Here is a 17,072-nt window from a genome sequence, read left to right as displayed (position 1 = left end):
AAAATTTGATCTAACCTAATCTAACAGAACTCAGTAATTATTTTTTAATATAATAATATTAATTCAAATACACAAATTTGAAAAGAAACATTTGACAAAATCAAGTTTATAAATAGTTTCGAATATGTTAATGGACATATTTACAATACAAAATTCTTCCTAGTTTTCTAAATGTAGACCGCACATCATCAGCGGTATATGGAAGCCTTGGTTATTGGTTGTAACGTTAGCGAGCTGGGCTTTTCGTTCCAGAGAACACGGACGGAGAAGGGAGCCAACGCAAGAGCAAACGCGTCCGGACGACCTTTACGGACGAGCAGCTGCAGGTTCTACAGGCGAATTTCCAGATCGATTCCAATCCAGACAGCCAGGACCTGGAGCGTATTGCCCAGCTGACAGGCTTGAGCAAGAGGGTGACACAAGTATGGTTCCAAAATTCTCGGGCGCGCCAAAAGAAACATATGTCCTCCAAGAAGCATCAGCAAGGTGTGAAAAGATATTGTTATATTGTATTAGAACACATGCAAGTTGCATGTGTTGCTTGCATCAATGTATTTCAGAAAAGTATTTGGTGGTTTGTATTGTTGATATGTACAACACAACTTCAGATAAATAGTAATTAAGCTAATTATAATTTTCATTTTTTTGCTGTGTGTAACTACCTAAATGTAGTTATAGGATGAGAGCAAGGATCGTGGTGTCCCATCTTCCCGGTACTCTTTGTCATATGACGCTGTGAAACTGCTGACGATTTTGACCTCCACCGTATCTCGCTTGTCCAACCATCTACCACCCTGCTTGCAAAAGAGAACTTTCTAAATTTTTTCGAACCTTTTGTTTCCTTAGCTTGAATCCTTAGACCTCTTGTTCTTGAAGTTGCAGATTTCAAGAATTCTCTTTGTCAATTTTGTCGATTCCTGGTATTATTTCGTATATAGTAGTCATATGGCCTTTTTTTTATCTTCGATCTTCTAGCTTTGGCATATTCAACACCTCGACTAGCCTCTCCTCATAACTATTGTTTTTTTTCAGTTTTAAAAGCCATTTCGTAGCATGTCTTTTCCAGTTTGTTGATGTATTTCTTGAGAAATGGGCACTATACAACCGACGTATATTCCAATTTTGGTCTCATGAAAGTCAGGAACAATTTGTTTAGTATTTCACCATCCATGTATCTAAACGCGATTCTGAAGTTGGAAAGCGTAGCGCATGTAGGACCAGTCCGCCACTCCTTTTCTCAAGGTTTCTTTCTGCCTCTCAATTAAGTTCAAGCTCAAGTATGTTTATTGAGACAAGAAAAAATATATCTCAAAGGGATAGAGTAGCTTAGGCTATTTCTACCCCCCTATTTTCTGCCTCTCTTCTCACTGCCGTACGTGTACGTTTATTTATATTAAATTTTGAGGGTTAGGCCTCTTCGTAGATTGATTCCATTTATTTTCTTTTTATTAACTGTCCCTCTTCACAATTTCTGTTGAACCAGTCTTATTTTCTAGTTTTGTATCTGTATTGTGGTATACATTTTTTGCTGCTTGTGTGAGCGTGTCTCTCTTTGTTGTCACTCTCCCAGCCCATTTACTCGTTCTCCTTCACCTTCCACCCTTCCCCACTACTCTCTCTCTCTCTCTCTCTGTCTCTGTCTCTCTCTCTCTCTCTCTCTCTCTCTCTCTCTCTCTCTCTCTCTCTCTGTCTCTCTGTCTCTCTGTCTCTGTCTCTCTCTCTCTCTCTCTCTCTCTCTCTCTCTCTCTCTCTCTCTCTCTCTCTCTCTCTCTCTCTCTCTCTCTCTCTCTCTCTCTCTGTGTCTCTCTCTGTCTCTCTCTCTCTCTCTCTCTCTCTCTCTCTCTCTCTCTGTCTCTCTCTCTCTCTCTCTCTCTCTCTCTCTCTCTCTCTCTCTGTCTCTCTCTCTCTGTCTCTCTCTCTGTCTCTCTCTGTCTCTCTCTCTCTCTCTCTCTCTCTCTCTCTCTCTCTCTCTCTCTCTCTCTCTCTCTCTCTCTCTCTCTCTCTCTCTCTCTCTCTCTCTCTCTGTGTCTCTCTCTCTCTCTCTCTCTCTCTCTCTCTCTCTCTCTCTCTCTCTCTCTCTCTCTCTCTCTCTCTGTCTCTCTCTCTCTGTCTCTCTCTGTCTCTCTCTCTCTCTCTCTCTCTCTCTCTCTCTCTCTCTCTCTCTCTCTCTCTCTCTCTCTCTCTCTCTCTCTCTCTCTCTCTCTCTCTCTCTCTCCACCTGCCCAAATAAGCAATACATGGAACAATGTCGTGACTCACTAGCGGACAGCTCCTGTTCTTCACACTCATTCATATTGTTCATGACGGTGAAGGAATATATTCACCGAGAGAAGTGTTCCACTCCCTTCTCGGTGTATATACATACTTGAGAATACACAATACATCAAGTATATACATACTTGAGAATGGTCCAGGACGGACCGAAACGTCGTCGTCCCTTCACCTTCTAGTATGTGGTCTGGTCAACATCACATACATTGCCTAAGCGGCAACTGCTGAGATGGCAGGAATCCCATAGATATTTTCCATTTCATTTTTGACGTTGCACGTGTCATGGTGACGTAATTATTGGTGAATGGCGCGTGATTGGCCCAACACGGTCACGTGACTCAATTTTCCCGCCATTGAGAGTCACGTGTCAGCTGACTCAATTTGCGCGCGATAATGAAGGAGGCGGGAGAGGATAGTGCTATACTTCAGGATCACAGAGGTCAAATTTCATGAGTTGATAGGTGGTTTCTTGGTCATACTGAATAAGTTAGTTAGATTATGTTAGTGTGGATGAGTGGCCTTCGGTCCGCCCTCCCTAGAATACACCTGAACTATTCTGTTATCATAAAATTGACACAACGAGACACATTCAGAGAATAAAGTGTGTCTTTTCATCTCTTTCTCAGAACTGAAGCCTAATCTTAATTGTTGAACTTCGTAGTAAGCGCTTTTGTATACTTAATTTATATATAAACAAGAAATCCACAAGGGCCGTGACGAGGATTTGTTCATTTGATGCATCACGTTAGTGTGATCTCTGTGTGTGTTAATTTATATACTTTGGGAACAGAAAACTGCTGCATATGTTAAATTAGTATATTGTAAATACATAACGTTAGCTTAGATCTATTTTCTTGAAATTCTATTAATGTTTAACTATCGATTAATATAAAAAATATCTTTCCTCGTACGTCCGTCTGTTCCTCCCTCCTCATACCTGCGACTGTACCTCATCCCTCACACCTCCGTCTGTATCTCCCTCACACCTCCGTCTGTATCTCCCTCACACCTCCATCTGTCTCCTTCGTTAAAGTTGTTTGCCCCCTGTCAACGTCTGAGCTAATCACCCGTAATTAGGGGAGAGATCGTTATCAGTCTGACAAGGGCCGTCTCAAGCTGTTATAACTAGACTCGGCAGTCAGTGACTAAGAGGTTTTCTTGATCTTGTTCTCCCTTTCAGTATAACGGAATGCAAAAACTAGCCAGTCATCTCGGCCGCCAAATGTTTCGTTCGCTGATAACTGCCTTTTCCCTTGTGTCAATGTTGATAGTGTTAGGTTAAGTTCGGCTACACACACACACACACACACATATATATATATATATATATATATATATATATATATATATATATATATATATATATATATATATATATATATATGTCGTACCTAGTAGCCAGAACTCACTTCTCAGCCTATTATGCAAGGCCCGATTTGCCTAATAAGCCAAGTTTTCATGAATTAATGTTTTTTCGTCTACCTAACCTACCTAACCTAACCTAACCTAGCTTTTTTTGGCTACCTAACCTAACCTTACCTATATATATAGGTTAGGTTAGGTTAGGTAGGGTTGGTTAGGTTCGGTCATATATCTACGTTAATTTTAACTCCAATAAAAAAAAATTGACCTTATACATAGTGAAAAGGGTAGCTTTATCATTTCATAAGAAAAAAATTATAGTAAATATATTAATTCAGGAAAACTTGGCTTATTAGGCAAATCGGGCCTTGAATAGTAGGCTGAGAAGTGAGTTCTGGCTACTAGGTACGACATATATATATATACACATATATATATATATGTCGTACCTAGTAGCCAGAACTCACTTCTCAGCCTACTATGCAAGGCCCGATTTGCCTAATAAGCCAAGTTTTCATGAATTAATGTCTTTTCGACTACCTAACCTACCTAACCTAACCTAACCTAACTTTTTCAGATACCTAACCTAACCTAACCTATAAAGATAGGTTAGGTTAGGTTAGGTAGGGTTGGTTAGGTTCGGTCATATATCTTCGATAATTTTAACTACAATAAAAAAAAATTGACCTCATACGTAATGAAATGGGTAGCTTTATCATTTCATAAGAAAAAAAATAAAGAGAATATATTAATTCGGGAAAACTTGGCTTATTAGGCAAATCGGGCCTTGCATAGTAGGCTGAGAAGTGCGCTCTGGCTACTAGGTACGACATATATATATATATATATATATATATATATATATATATATATGTCGTACCTAGTAGCCAGAACTCACTTCTCAGCCTACTATTCAAGGCCCGATTTGCCTAATAAGCCAAGTTTTCCTGAATTAATATATTTACTATAATTTTTTTCTTATGAAAATGATAAAGCAACCCTTTTCTCTATGTATGAGGTCAATTTTTTTTTATTGGAGTTAAAATTAACGTAGATATATGACCGAACCTAACCAACCCTACCTAACCTAACCTAACCTATATTTATAGGTAAGGTTAGGTTAGGTAGCCAAAAAAAGCTAGGTTAGGTTAGGTTAGGTAGGTTAGGTAGACGAAAAAACATTAATTCATGAAAACTTGGCTTATTAGGCAAATCGGGCCTTGAATAGTAGGCTGAGAAGTGCGTTCTGGCTATTAGGTACGACATATATATATATATATATATATATATATATATATATATATATATATATATATATATATGTCGTACCTAGTAGCCAGAACTCACTTCTCAGCCTACTATTCAAGGCCCGATTTGCCTAATAAGCCAAGTTTTCCTGAATTAATATATTTACTATAATTTTTTTCTTATGAAATGATAAAGCAACCCTTTTCTCTATGTATGAGGTCAATTTTTTTTTATTGGAGTTAAAATTAACGTAGATATATGACCGAACCTAACCAACCCTACCTAACCTAACCTAACCTATATTTATAGGTAAGGTTAGGTTAGGTAGCCAAAAAAAGCTAGGTTAGGTTAGGTTAGGTAGGTTAGGTAGACGAAAAAAACATTAATTCATGAAAACTTGGCTTATTAGGCAAATCGGGCCTTGAATAGTAGGCTGAGAAGTGCGTTCTGGCTATTAGGTACGACATATATATATATATATATATATATATATATATATATATATATATATATATATATATATATATATATACACACATATATAACTGAAAACTCACCCCAGAAGTGACTCGAACCCATACTCCCACAACTGGTATGTACAGGGACGCCTTAATCCGCTTGACCATCACGACATATATATATATATATATATATATATATATATATATATATATATATATATATATATAAATATATATATATATATATATATATATATATATATATATATATATATATATATATATATATATATATATATATATATATATATATACACACACATATATATATATATATATATACACACACATATATATATATATATATATATATATGTCGTACCTAGTAGCCAGAACGCACTTATCAGCCTACTATGCAAGGCCCGAATTGCCTAATAAGCCAAGTTTTCCTGAATTAATATGTTTTTTCTAATTTTTTTCCTATGAAATGATAAAGCTAACCCATTTCATTACGTATGAGGTAAATTTTTTTTATTGGAGTTGAAATTGACGTAGATATATGACCGAACCTAACCAACCCTACCTAACCTAACCTAACCTATCTTTATAGGTTAGGTTAGGTTAGGTAGCCGAAAAAGTTAGGTTAGGTTAGGTTAGGTAGGTTAGGTTGTCGAAAGACAATTAATTCATGAAAATTTGGCTTATTAGGCAAATCGGGCCTTGCATAGTAGGCTGATAAGTGCGTTCTGGCTACTAGGTACGACATATATATATATATATATATATATATATATATATATATATATACACATATATACATATATATATATATATATATATATATATATATATATATATATATATATATATATATATATATATATATATATATATATATATATATATATATATATATATATTAATTGTTCTGGATTTTACACTAAAATATTTTGCTACGAGGCTTCACTTAACCACTCCAACCGCCCCGGCGGGACTCAAATTTTTCACTTGAAAACTCTTTCGTCGCCTCGTCGCCAGTCTATCATCATATCATCCGTTCTCTCTACTTGGCCAAAACCATTTCAGTATACTTTCCTCAATTTTACTGTTTATTTAAATTTTCCCGCCATATCTATTACATGATCATTCCTTGACAGAAATGGTTGCGCACGTTTCCTTACAAATGATGAAGCACCGAAGCATAAATAGGTACCCAAGAATTAGGCAACTGTTGTGGGGTTGCATCCTGGGAAAGGTCTTTGGTTGGCCTAGGGCAGGGTTGGCGAACCGTTTAGAGAGCTTGTGCCCAAATTGGCAATGATCTAAACGAATTATTTCGCGTGCCCATAGGAGTTTTGAGACACAATTTCTGTTTTCTGTGGGTTGCAGAGTCCGGCTCCCGCTTTCCCGGGGGACTCTAGCGGCTCTCCATACATATAGACATAACAGTAGTGACTATCTGCCGTAAGGCACGGTAATTTATCGTCAACAGGCTTGTTGTTGTTGTATAAGATTCAGCTACTCGGAACAAAAAGTTCCAAGTAGCACGGGCTATGGTGAGCCCGTAGTGGACTTACCTGGCATAGGAGCGTGGCTGTAACTTGCTCTTCATCAACAGGCGATTGATTGATTGATGAAGAGTAACTCACCCAAAGGGTGGCACGGGCATGAATAGCCCGTAAATGGTGGCCCTTTTGAGCCATTACCAGTATCAAGAGCTGATACTGGAGATCTGTGGAGGTGCGACTGCACCCTGCGTGACGGGAGATGTCTCCCGTGATCATCAACAGGGGACGCACGCTGTAAATATATATATCCGCACTGCTTTGCTTTTATCCCTACACGGGGCACAATCCGGGGGCACATCCAGCTAGTGCTGCGTGGCCCCTGAATCAATAACTTCCGCTCTAAAGACCATGCTTAACCATAATTATCACCCTACCACACACCCCTGCCATAATTACCACCCTACCACACACCACCGCCATAATTACCACCCTACCATACACCACTACCATAATTACCACCCTACCACACACCACCGCCATAATTACCACCCTACCATACACCACTACCATAATTAGCACCCTACCACACACCACCGCCATAATTACCACCCTACCATACACCACTACCATAATTACCACCCTACCACACACCACCGCCATAATTACCACCCTACCATACACCACTACCATAATTACCACCCTACCACACACCACCGCCATAATTACCACCCTACCATACACCACTACCATAATTACCACCCTACCACACCCCCCCGCCACAATTACCACCCCACCACAATCAACCACATTAACTAGCGACCATTTTTGGACAGGTCTGGATCGAGCGTTGCAGGACATGAACGGTTCACTGGCGAGGACTATCGACCTGCATTTCATGTACTCCTTCCGACCCCAGAGTGTTGGTGAGTTGCATCGCTACACTCTTATTATGCACTCGGCTGTCTCGTGTACTCATTTAATGTGATCAACACCTCTTTTCGCTTTTTCTTTTTAAACTACATTTGATTTAATCAGGTGGTTGATACAATATTTGTTGTTGTTGTTAAAGATTCGCTACCTGGAACAAAGTTCCAAGTAGCACGGGCTATGGTGAGCCCGTAACTTGATTGATTAATACAATATTAATAATCGTCAGGCTATGTAGACTTGATCTCTCATTGTAAATCATGTTTTTTTTAAGATTTATACCTATGTATTTAGAGTAAAATTAATTTGTGTGTGTTAATTTGATCCAAATATGCGGAAAAACCACATTTGTAGAATTAGAGAATGCTGGTCGCGTTTTCTGCTGAATTCGCCTTCATCAGAGCAAAATAGTAACTACTTTGGAACAGGAACAAAGCTACTTTGCTCTGATGAAGGCGAATTAGCCGAAAACGCGTTATAACCATTCTCTATTTTTCAAATGTGTTTTTTCCGCATATATATATGTTTTGCGTAATCAATTCAAATGTATTTGGATTTTCTTTTCTAGAGCCTGATGACTCGTCCTCCCCAGAGACGCCCATTATGACAATGATGCATGGGGAGGTGTGACGACACGAGAGTGGCTGAGGCTCATTTGTTTTTGGGATCGTATATATATATATACATTTCCTTGGCTGCGCACATAGTGATATTCCAGTAACCAATGAAAAACCTCTTAGTGTAATATCTTACGCTGCAAATGGTTAAAGTGGATCAGTTCGTCCTAGCCTAAGTTGTATATGGGTGTCTATAAATAATAGACATAGACATATGATATGTCTATGTCTATTTCAAAACAGACATGAAATAACCTAGAGTGGTACAATTTGGTTGGTAATTTCATCACTATGTAACTACTATACTGCTTCATCAGTGTAACAACCACACGCACTACTACAGTTTGACTGGTAGTTTGCCCCCAGTAACTACTATACACTAGTACAATTTGGCCAATGGTTCAACCCCTATTAACTATTACTACTACTACTACTGCAGTCTGTCAGTATGGGCGGTAGTTCGTCCCTTCAGCTGCTACTATCTAAGTGACTTGTTATAAACACCTCTTAAATATGTCAGGTGATCAAATAATTTCCCATGATATAATGTTGAAATTTGATAAAATATTTAAACTGTCTTTTAATAGAGTCAGTTATCTAATAGAGTAATATTGCTAATTTAAGAAACTATCACTGATTACCTGGCACTCTCAAACATTCCATTATCAATCATCACCAATCATCGTAATCATCACCATACTCATCATCATCACGTCATGCAGTAATAATGTACGTAGGTGTAGATCGACATGTCAGATCAAATCTGCCTTTCAGTGTTTTTAAATGTTGTGTTAAAAAAATAATAAAAAAGAGTTGCCAAGCAGTCTTGTAGAATGCATGACGGAAGGGGTTGAAATGTAACTTGGTATAACGGCCTTATATATGCTATACTCCTGAGCTTCTCATTGTACTTAATGTACCCACGCACACAATTATTATTTTGTCTTTCTTTCTTTCCCGGCGGGTAAAAAAAAATATGCTCTAGAAACGTTAAACCAACGTAGGTTTAACGTTCAATTGACATTGCAGGCGATGAGTCACAATAACGTGGCTAAAGTATGTTGACCAGACCACACACTAGAAGGTGAAGGGACGACGACGTTTCGGTCCGTCCTGGACCATTCTCAAGTCATAATTGACATTGGGTCGACGTTATTAACGTTAAGTCAATGCAATTAACGTCAAATTAGCGTAGGATCAATGTTATTACAATTTAATCAATGTAGAGTGTACAATGTACAATTTAATCAACGTCATTTACCCGGGAGAAAGGGGGGGGGGGGGCTGGTGTAGCTAGCTCGTATGTGGGTTTAAATAATAACCAAAAAAATGTCTTTATAATGATCTAAACATTTTTACAAAATACAGAACGAATATAAAATTGTGATACATGCTTACTAATTTTTCATCACAGTATAATTAGGAGTATAACCCAGTGATTCTATTATACTGTTGTTCTAAATATCCTTAGTTCTATGTTTTGTTAATTATTTACTTGTTCTAAATATCTTTCAAGGGTACTGACAATGCCAATTAATACTGTGCATTTTTGACTAAAAATATAGTTTTAAGAATTTCTTTCCATTTTCACAAGCTTTTTTACATGTGTATTATTCACAAATTTAGTCATTTAAAACTATTCGATATATCTTTTAAATGTAAAAATATACATGATTGTATGAATAAGATACAATTTGGTATTTAAGAAGTGGTCATATGTACAATGCTAATGGTGTAGTGAATGTTCTTCAAAATTTATCAATTCCATAAAAGCAAAAAGTGTAAGTGTTAGAAACTAGAGCCATAACATATAAGTTGGTTATCAGGGGTTTTCCCTGTGTGATCACAGCCAACCAATTAGTTTTCGATATTATAATTTAAAAACTATTTTATTTACACTAATTCTCTCCTAAAGATGTGACTGACTATAGCTGTATTCCATACTCATAGCACGTCATTGATTCAAAAATATTTCTCCTCGTTTCTTTCAAAGTGCATTTAATTTTTGTGTTCATTCATTTGCATGCTAAAGGAATTCCTATATACTGTATTTACCACCCAATTTATGTTCCTAAGACAACTGGTTTGCACTTGAGACAGACTCCTTCAAAACGTTTTTATATGCTTCGGTAATAGTTACAATTTCACGTTTTTGTTAAGAGAAATGTACATCCAGAAATGAGAAATGTAAATGTACACTATTAAAACAAAAATAGCCTATGCTAAAGGAATTATGAGCAGTGAACTACCCAATTGAAATAGATATTTTGCTTCAGCGTTCTTTGTATACTGGTATTATGTGAAGCATAGTAGGTTATCATTTTGCAGTGCAATATGGCATCAGTATTTTAATAATTGTTATGTATCAATGCAAGTTACACTATGTAAAATATAAAGCCGTGTTTTGCGGTACCTTTTCAACCCCTTCAACATTGCTGCGGTGAATATATTTCTTGTAATATAAACCTTTTCTCATGTTGTCGCGTCTAATTGTTACTAGAGTAGTAATTTAAGTTGAGATAGGAAGGGAGAGGGAGATACAAAGGTTGTGCTATAAACAATAGGATCTCTAATATAGCGTCTAACTATTTATTTGTTAAGGATGAGGATTCGATTCCTTTGTACAGAGAAAGGAATTTGTTTATCCTGTGCATCTAGTTCAGCTAAGCCAAAGAAAAACTTAATCACTTGTATGCTTCAATAAGCTCTCACAACAGTATGTACTTTAAAATGGCTTTTCAGCAAAGTACTACTTCCTAGAATTTTTAAATGTAAAGTTAACACACTAATCAATATTCCAGGACCTATTTTGCATACAATTAGTGATACAATTCTATAAATGTTTTTAACAAGAAAATTTAGCTTTTAAATATCTTAAAATTGGTATACTGTATAAAGAAACAAGGATGGAATACACACAAAAAATACAGTAGCTCTCTTTAAATTTGTTGTTAGTTTAAAAATTACAGTGTATCAAGAAAATTAAAAGCCCTTAAAACAAACTTTGTCTAATCGAAAAAATTGTGTTTTCGATTAAAATATATATAAAGTCATCAAATTTATTAGTGTACAAAGGCCATCCAGAATATAGATGCACAGTTTTATTTGCCTTAACAGATCTGTTCCTAGTCAAATTTAATTTATAGTTTAATATCAGCATTTACAAATATTTTAAATTCGAAGAAAAAAAATAATGGTGCAGTAATGTAAGTGACATCAGTAATCCGAAATAGTTTCATAGCTTACCAATACAAAAAAAAATGTGTATTCATTTATTAGTAAATTTCCAAAAATACTACTATTATAATAAATATAGGTTTGAGGCCCCAGTACTGGATCCAAATGTAAATATTGATTAATTCTTTATGCTATCAATTTGTATAATGAGGATTCTGCATTATAATGAGACTGATCACGTATATTTAATTCAACCCTAATAAATTGCACCATTATATTCAATTTGTTTTCATTTTGAGGTGGTACTATTTTAATTTTAACCACCCTACAATGGCCGGTTCTTATTTGTGTTGTTTGTTAGACTGATCAGTGTGACAGAGTCCATCAATAGAAACAAAGGATCACACCTCACAACAGTATGGTTGTATGGGTCAACGTGCCCGCTGTCTTACTTGCGGCTATTACATGGCAGTACTGTAGTGTTTCCTAATGCAGTGAATAACAGGTAGTAAATTTTATTTATTTTAGTTTCATGCCATGCTGATACTACAAACATATGTAATAAAATTTATTGTTCAAATACAGTACTTGTTTTCAATGACCAATGAATGTAAAACAAATACAGTACAGTATACTGAAAATATGGAAGTAGTACACTGAAACATAAGTTTTTTACATCCCAGGTAGGATGGCCAATTAAGCCATCAATGGGCTCAGAAACCTGTACACCAGTTGATTAAAAGGCAAGACCAAAGAGCTGAGGCTCATTTCCCCAGCTGCACAATGAAGCAAGTATTATCTCTCGCTCAAAAATACTGATCAAATTGCTTATCATTATTGCCTTGGTGGGAAAAAGTTAAATATTTAACACATTCTAGGAGAGGTTTCCAAATTTCAAGTGATGACAACTCCACCAACTCCAAAGTTATGATCATGACCCCTTCCATATTTTTGTTAATTATAATAATGCTAAGTAAATGTTCAAGCAATTCAAAATGTCATGTACAATTATTTGCACATATAATTGAATTTTGCTAAGAGGGGAACTCACAATAAGAACAAATCTCTAGTAAGGAATTAAAATGATCAATAAACAGTACAACATTTGCTTTCAATTCACATTTTTGTTAAGTGTTCTTTTAGTGCTTGAAACATTGTACAGTTCATTTTACTAACAAATACTTTCACTTTATTATAGTTGTCCAGAATGTTCATACAAGCATTTTGTATTAATTTAATTTAGCTTTCCAAGAATATCTACCGGATATGCAAATTAATGATTAAAATTATTCATCATACAACACCTAGGCCAACTACTGACTTTCCTCAGGATGCAACTCAACAGCTGTCCAACTCCTAAGTACAGTGCCTATTTACTGCTAGGTGAACAGAAGCCTCAGGTGAAAGGAAACGTGGACAACCATCTCTTCCTACTGTGGAAATCGAACCTGAGACCCACCAGTTGAGAACCTACTGTGCTAACCACTGTGCTACTAGACCCCTGCTTTCCCAATTTGTGAATCACTTTTTTATTTATGGAGGTCGATGCTAGCTTTTGAAATATTTGTTCAAGCAATATAGTTATGATACAATGCATTCATACATACAGAACATGGAGTAAGTAATTATCAAAGAAGGCACTAAGCCAGGAAGGCTATGTAGCACCATCAAATGTGCGGAATAATCAGAGGGCGATAAACATCACCGAGGATGCCAATGTGAGAACAGAAAACGCATAGGCTACAAAACATAGAAATAGTACACAGTGAGCAATGAAAACATACATGTTATCTTCTCAAGGGTTTTATTAAATATTCATGACTGCCTCTGTATCATACAACAGGCCTCTGGATCATACAACAGTCCAGGTTTGTCATCTATACACCAGTAATCAGAAATTCAATATAGTAGAAAATATATGGATTTTTTTGTTAAATAATTTTAAAGTTATTTTTATTACAATCAGGTATATACTGAACAAAACATTAATTTATATTACAGTACAGTACGTTATTTCTGCTGCACTGCTTTGAAACTAGAGCAATGCATGTTTGTAACCTATAATGTAATGAAAATGTAAGAGTAAAAATATATAAATTTTCAGATAGTATTTCACACACAATAAGGCAGGGCATATATATATTTATATATAAAAAAACAGATGTTTTGTGAAAAAAATCAAACTGAGCTGTCAGGTACAGTACTTTATAAATCAGCTGTAGAGTACTTTCATGCTGATGGAACAATAAGAGCAGATCCAAGTCCCAATGACTTAAATAATCACATTAGTACAAAACAGTTCTCATTTTATTGCTTTTTGATATCACAAAGACTTGAATTATTTTATATTAAAAATTATGAATGCATAAACTGATATTTTTAAGCAATTTTTTTTTTTAGTACATGAAGTTTTTGTAAAACAGTTTGATTCAAGTATCCAAAGACACTTTCAATTTTCTGACCTCCACCATAATCTGGGGGATCTTTGACAAGCTGCTGGCTTTTTGTCCTGTCGAGGCCACTAAAGACATTGGCCCTCAGGTAAATGTGGTAGTGAAAATTATTCATGATACCACCAGCATGCTCATAATTTGTGGCATCACCAATATTAAATGAATTTGTACACTTTTCTTCAAGGAAAAAAGAGAGAGACCTATAGAGTACCACTACAGTAAAACCTGCCTTATCCAACCATTTAAAAACTTGGTGTTTATACACTCGCCAAGTTATTGAGAGGCAATATTCACACACCTAAGATCAATATTACTACAAACGTCTTCCACCTCATTTTGTGGTATGACAATTGCTGTCAAATATGTAACAAATATCTCTAGTACAGAAATCCTCATACAGAAATCTAGTGAGATACGTTTCACAACACGATTATATTATTCTGTACTGTCCATATGGAAGGCTTGTAAAGATGAGCAATATCAGTTGCCAAATCATAAAAATTCCATAAATTTTTTATTAATTACAGAAATATGACACAAAGTAATGAATACCCAGTAAGAAACTATATTTGTGCATATTTGCCAATTACTATTCACAGTATTCAATTCATATTTTTCTTAACCTTGGTTCTAAAATAGTAAAAAACAACAATTTAAAATATGAATGGCACAGTATAAAAATACAAAAAAATGAGAGAAGTTGTAACTTTTAGTTTGTCCCAAGCACATACCTTAAAATGTGAAAATGTAAACTAAAATTCCCAAATGATGTGAGATTATAGAATTGATATCACAGTGCCTGTATGCACTGTTTAGTAACCGAGGATACTGCTTCACTTTGAGCATTTTAACCAGTGTAAGAATTTGAGTTGCATTACGACTGTTCTAAGTAAAGCAAAATACAGTATAAGAAAACACTGAGGCTGCCAAATGGGATCAAACCCACATCACTGGATTTCCCAGGCACATGATTTCCTAGAATCAATAGTTTGATCCCATCCAATGGCCTCAATATTTTCTCCTAGATACATTATGTTCTGACACTTTCATTGTGCTCTATACAGTACATTTATGCAAGAGCAGTAAACAACTTTATACACCTCACTACCACCACTCAGCACATTGTTGCACTATTTTCAACAGAAGAGCATGACTCTAATACAGGTAGAAATCACCTTTAAAACCTAAATGACAATTGTAACCTTAACTGACTTGACTACTTGAGTTAAGAACTCAGAGCACAACCTATGTATATTGGATTAATTAATACTTAAGTTTGATACCTTGCGGATAATCCAAATTGAATACCTAATGATAAAGGTATCAAATGAATGCTCAAATGCATCTTGATAGCCATTGAATGCTCAAATGCATCTTGATAGCCATTCAATCTTAGTCAGTGGCATTGTTGAAACAATGGAAGCTCCCTAAACATCAATGCTCTGCATATAATAAGTACTTGTACTGTCAAGCCTGAAATACACTAGCTTTGTGTAAACATTTTCCAGATGACAATATTAAAAGAATGCTCAGGGTTTCTATTCACTCTACCCATCCTGTACACACACATGCAGTGACAACACTGCTTTACGAAGTTAATTATATTTCTATATACAGTACAAATATTTTATAAATTACACACATTAATCATGCACATGGAATGAAATAGTTCATTGAAATTCCTCAAATATATCAGTTTAAGAATGGCATGGCTATTATTTAATGTAAAGCATTTACAGGTAACAAAATTATTGCTGAAAATGATAAATACAGTTCTAATATCATCAGTACTAATGCTGACATTAGCAGCAATATTACGGTAATATTAACACTTTAGTGTTCAGAGGGCTGTGTCCACTTTCTGTTGAAAGTTAACTACCCCATCCAGTAATTCTTCAATTCATTCTACATAAGATGGACAATATAAAAGTGATTACAAACTTTTGTAAACTCAGCAGCACCTCGCACAACTGACATTGGTTCCCTATTACTTCTCTCAGCAGTGTTTTACACACCAGACATCGATACTCAAGATCATTCGTTTCCAAAAATTGGAATACCAAAATAAGCTGTAAACCTATACAGTAAATAGCTTTACAAATAGAAAAATTATAAATATTTTGATGCCAGACTGAGCAAGTGGTCACAAACAGCAGGTCAGACAGGGTCATAAAGGGGTAGCTCAGTTGGCGAACATACCCCTCCTCCCCAAAACAAAAAAGTGTTAATATTATTGTATGACCAACCATACACACGCAACTAAGCCCCTATTGATGTTGGTTGACCTATATGAACTCAAGTCTGGTAGCTCAATTATGTACCAACACAAAGCCCTTATTGATGTTGGTTGACCTATATGAACTCAAGTCTAGTAGCTCAATTATGTACCAACACACTTCAAACATACATATATATACACACACAGACACCCATACATATATACATATGTATGGGTGTGTTGGGTAAGCAACATATATTTAAAATACGGTAAATTTCTCAGTATTATCACTGAATATTATGTTCCATTTCAAGAACATTTCAATCCATGTCACATGCCACTATGTAAATATTATCACAGCCCTATTTAATCCATTTAATCCAAAAGCAATTTCCAAGATAACTTTGTCACATAAACGGATAAATTATGAAAATATTGAAGACCTATGCAGGATACTTGCATTGGTTTATTTACATACAGTGTGCTCATGCTAGAATATGGATATCCACGTCTAATCATACTAATAATCATGACAGAACTTATAAATTATAAAGCTCAAACAGTTTAACCATCAAAATTATAATTTAATTCATTTGCCAAATGTTAAATAATGTAGGAATTACATTCACAATATTTTTTAACACACATGCAAACATATACTGTATTTAATAACAAAATTTCTACCTTGAAATAATTGTTTGATGAAATGGCAACAATATGCCTGTAATTTTCTAAAATACTGATAACAAAAGTGCAAACAAAGTTAAAGAACAGTACTACAGTAGACTCCCAACACTGCAAGCAGAGATTTAAAGCAGTAAGTTTCTACA

General features: G+C 35.5%; 1 protein-coding gene and 1 long non-coding RNA gene across 2 annotated transcripts in view; one reads left to right on the top strand and one right to left on the bottom strand.

The window, feature by feature from the left end:
* LOC123769368 (LIM/homeobox protein arrowhead) overlaps positions 1–12,153 on the top strand; it is a gene marked incomplete in the record, with an annotated part of 163,112 nt that extends 150,959 nt beyond the window's left edge. The window contains 3 exon segments of the mRNA XM_069310037.1: positions 253–486; positions 7,684–7,773; positions 8,346–12,153. Of these exon segments, the coding sequence (XP_069166138.1) occupies positions 253–486; positions 7,684–7,773; positions 8,346–8,407 (386 nt within the window).
* Positions 12,154–13,358: 1,205 nt separating this feature from the next.
* Positions 13,359–17,072, bottom strand: LOC138355186 (uncharacterized). Its single transcript, XR_011223904.1, has 2 exons — positions 16,377–17,072; positions 13,359–16,309 (listed from the first exon to the last, which is right to left on the bottom strand). It is a non-coding gene; the product is annotated as an uncharacterized lncRNA (long non-coding RNA).

This window comes from Procambarus clarkii, chromosome 66 (genome assembly GCF_040958095.1).
Source record: "Procambarus clarkii isolate CNS0578487 chromosome 66, FALCON_Pclarkii_2.0, whole genome shotgun sequence".
Classification (NCBI taxonomy): Eukaryota; Metazoa; Arthropoda; class Malacostraca; order Decapoda; family Cambaridae; genus Procambarus; species Procambarus clarkii.
This window is presented reverse-complemented; position numbering and strand designations above follow the sequence as displayed.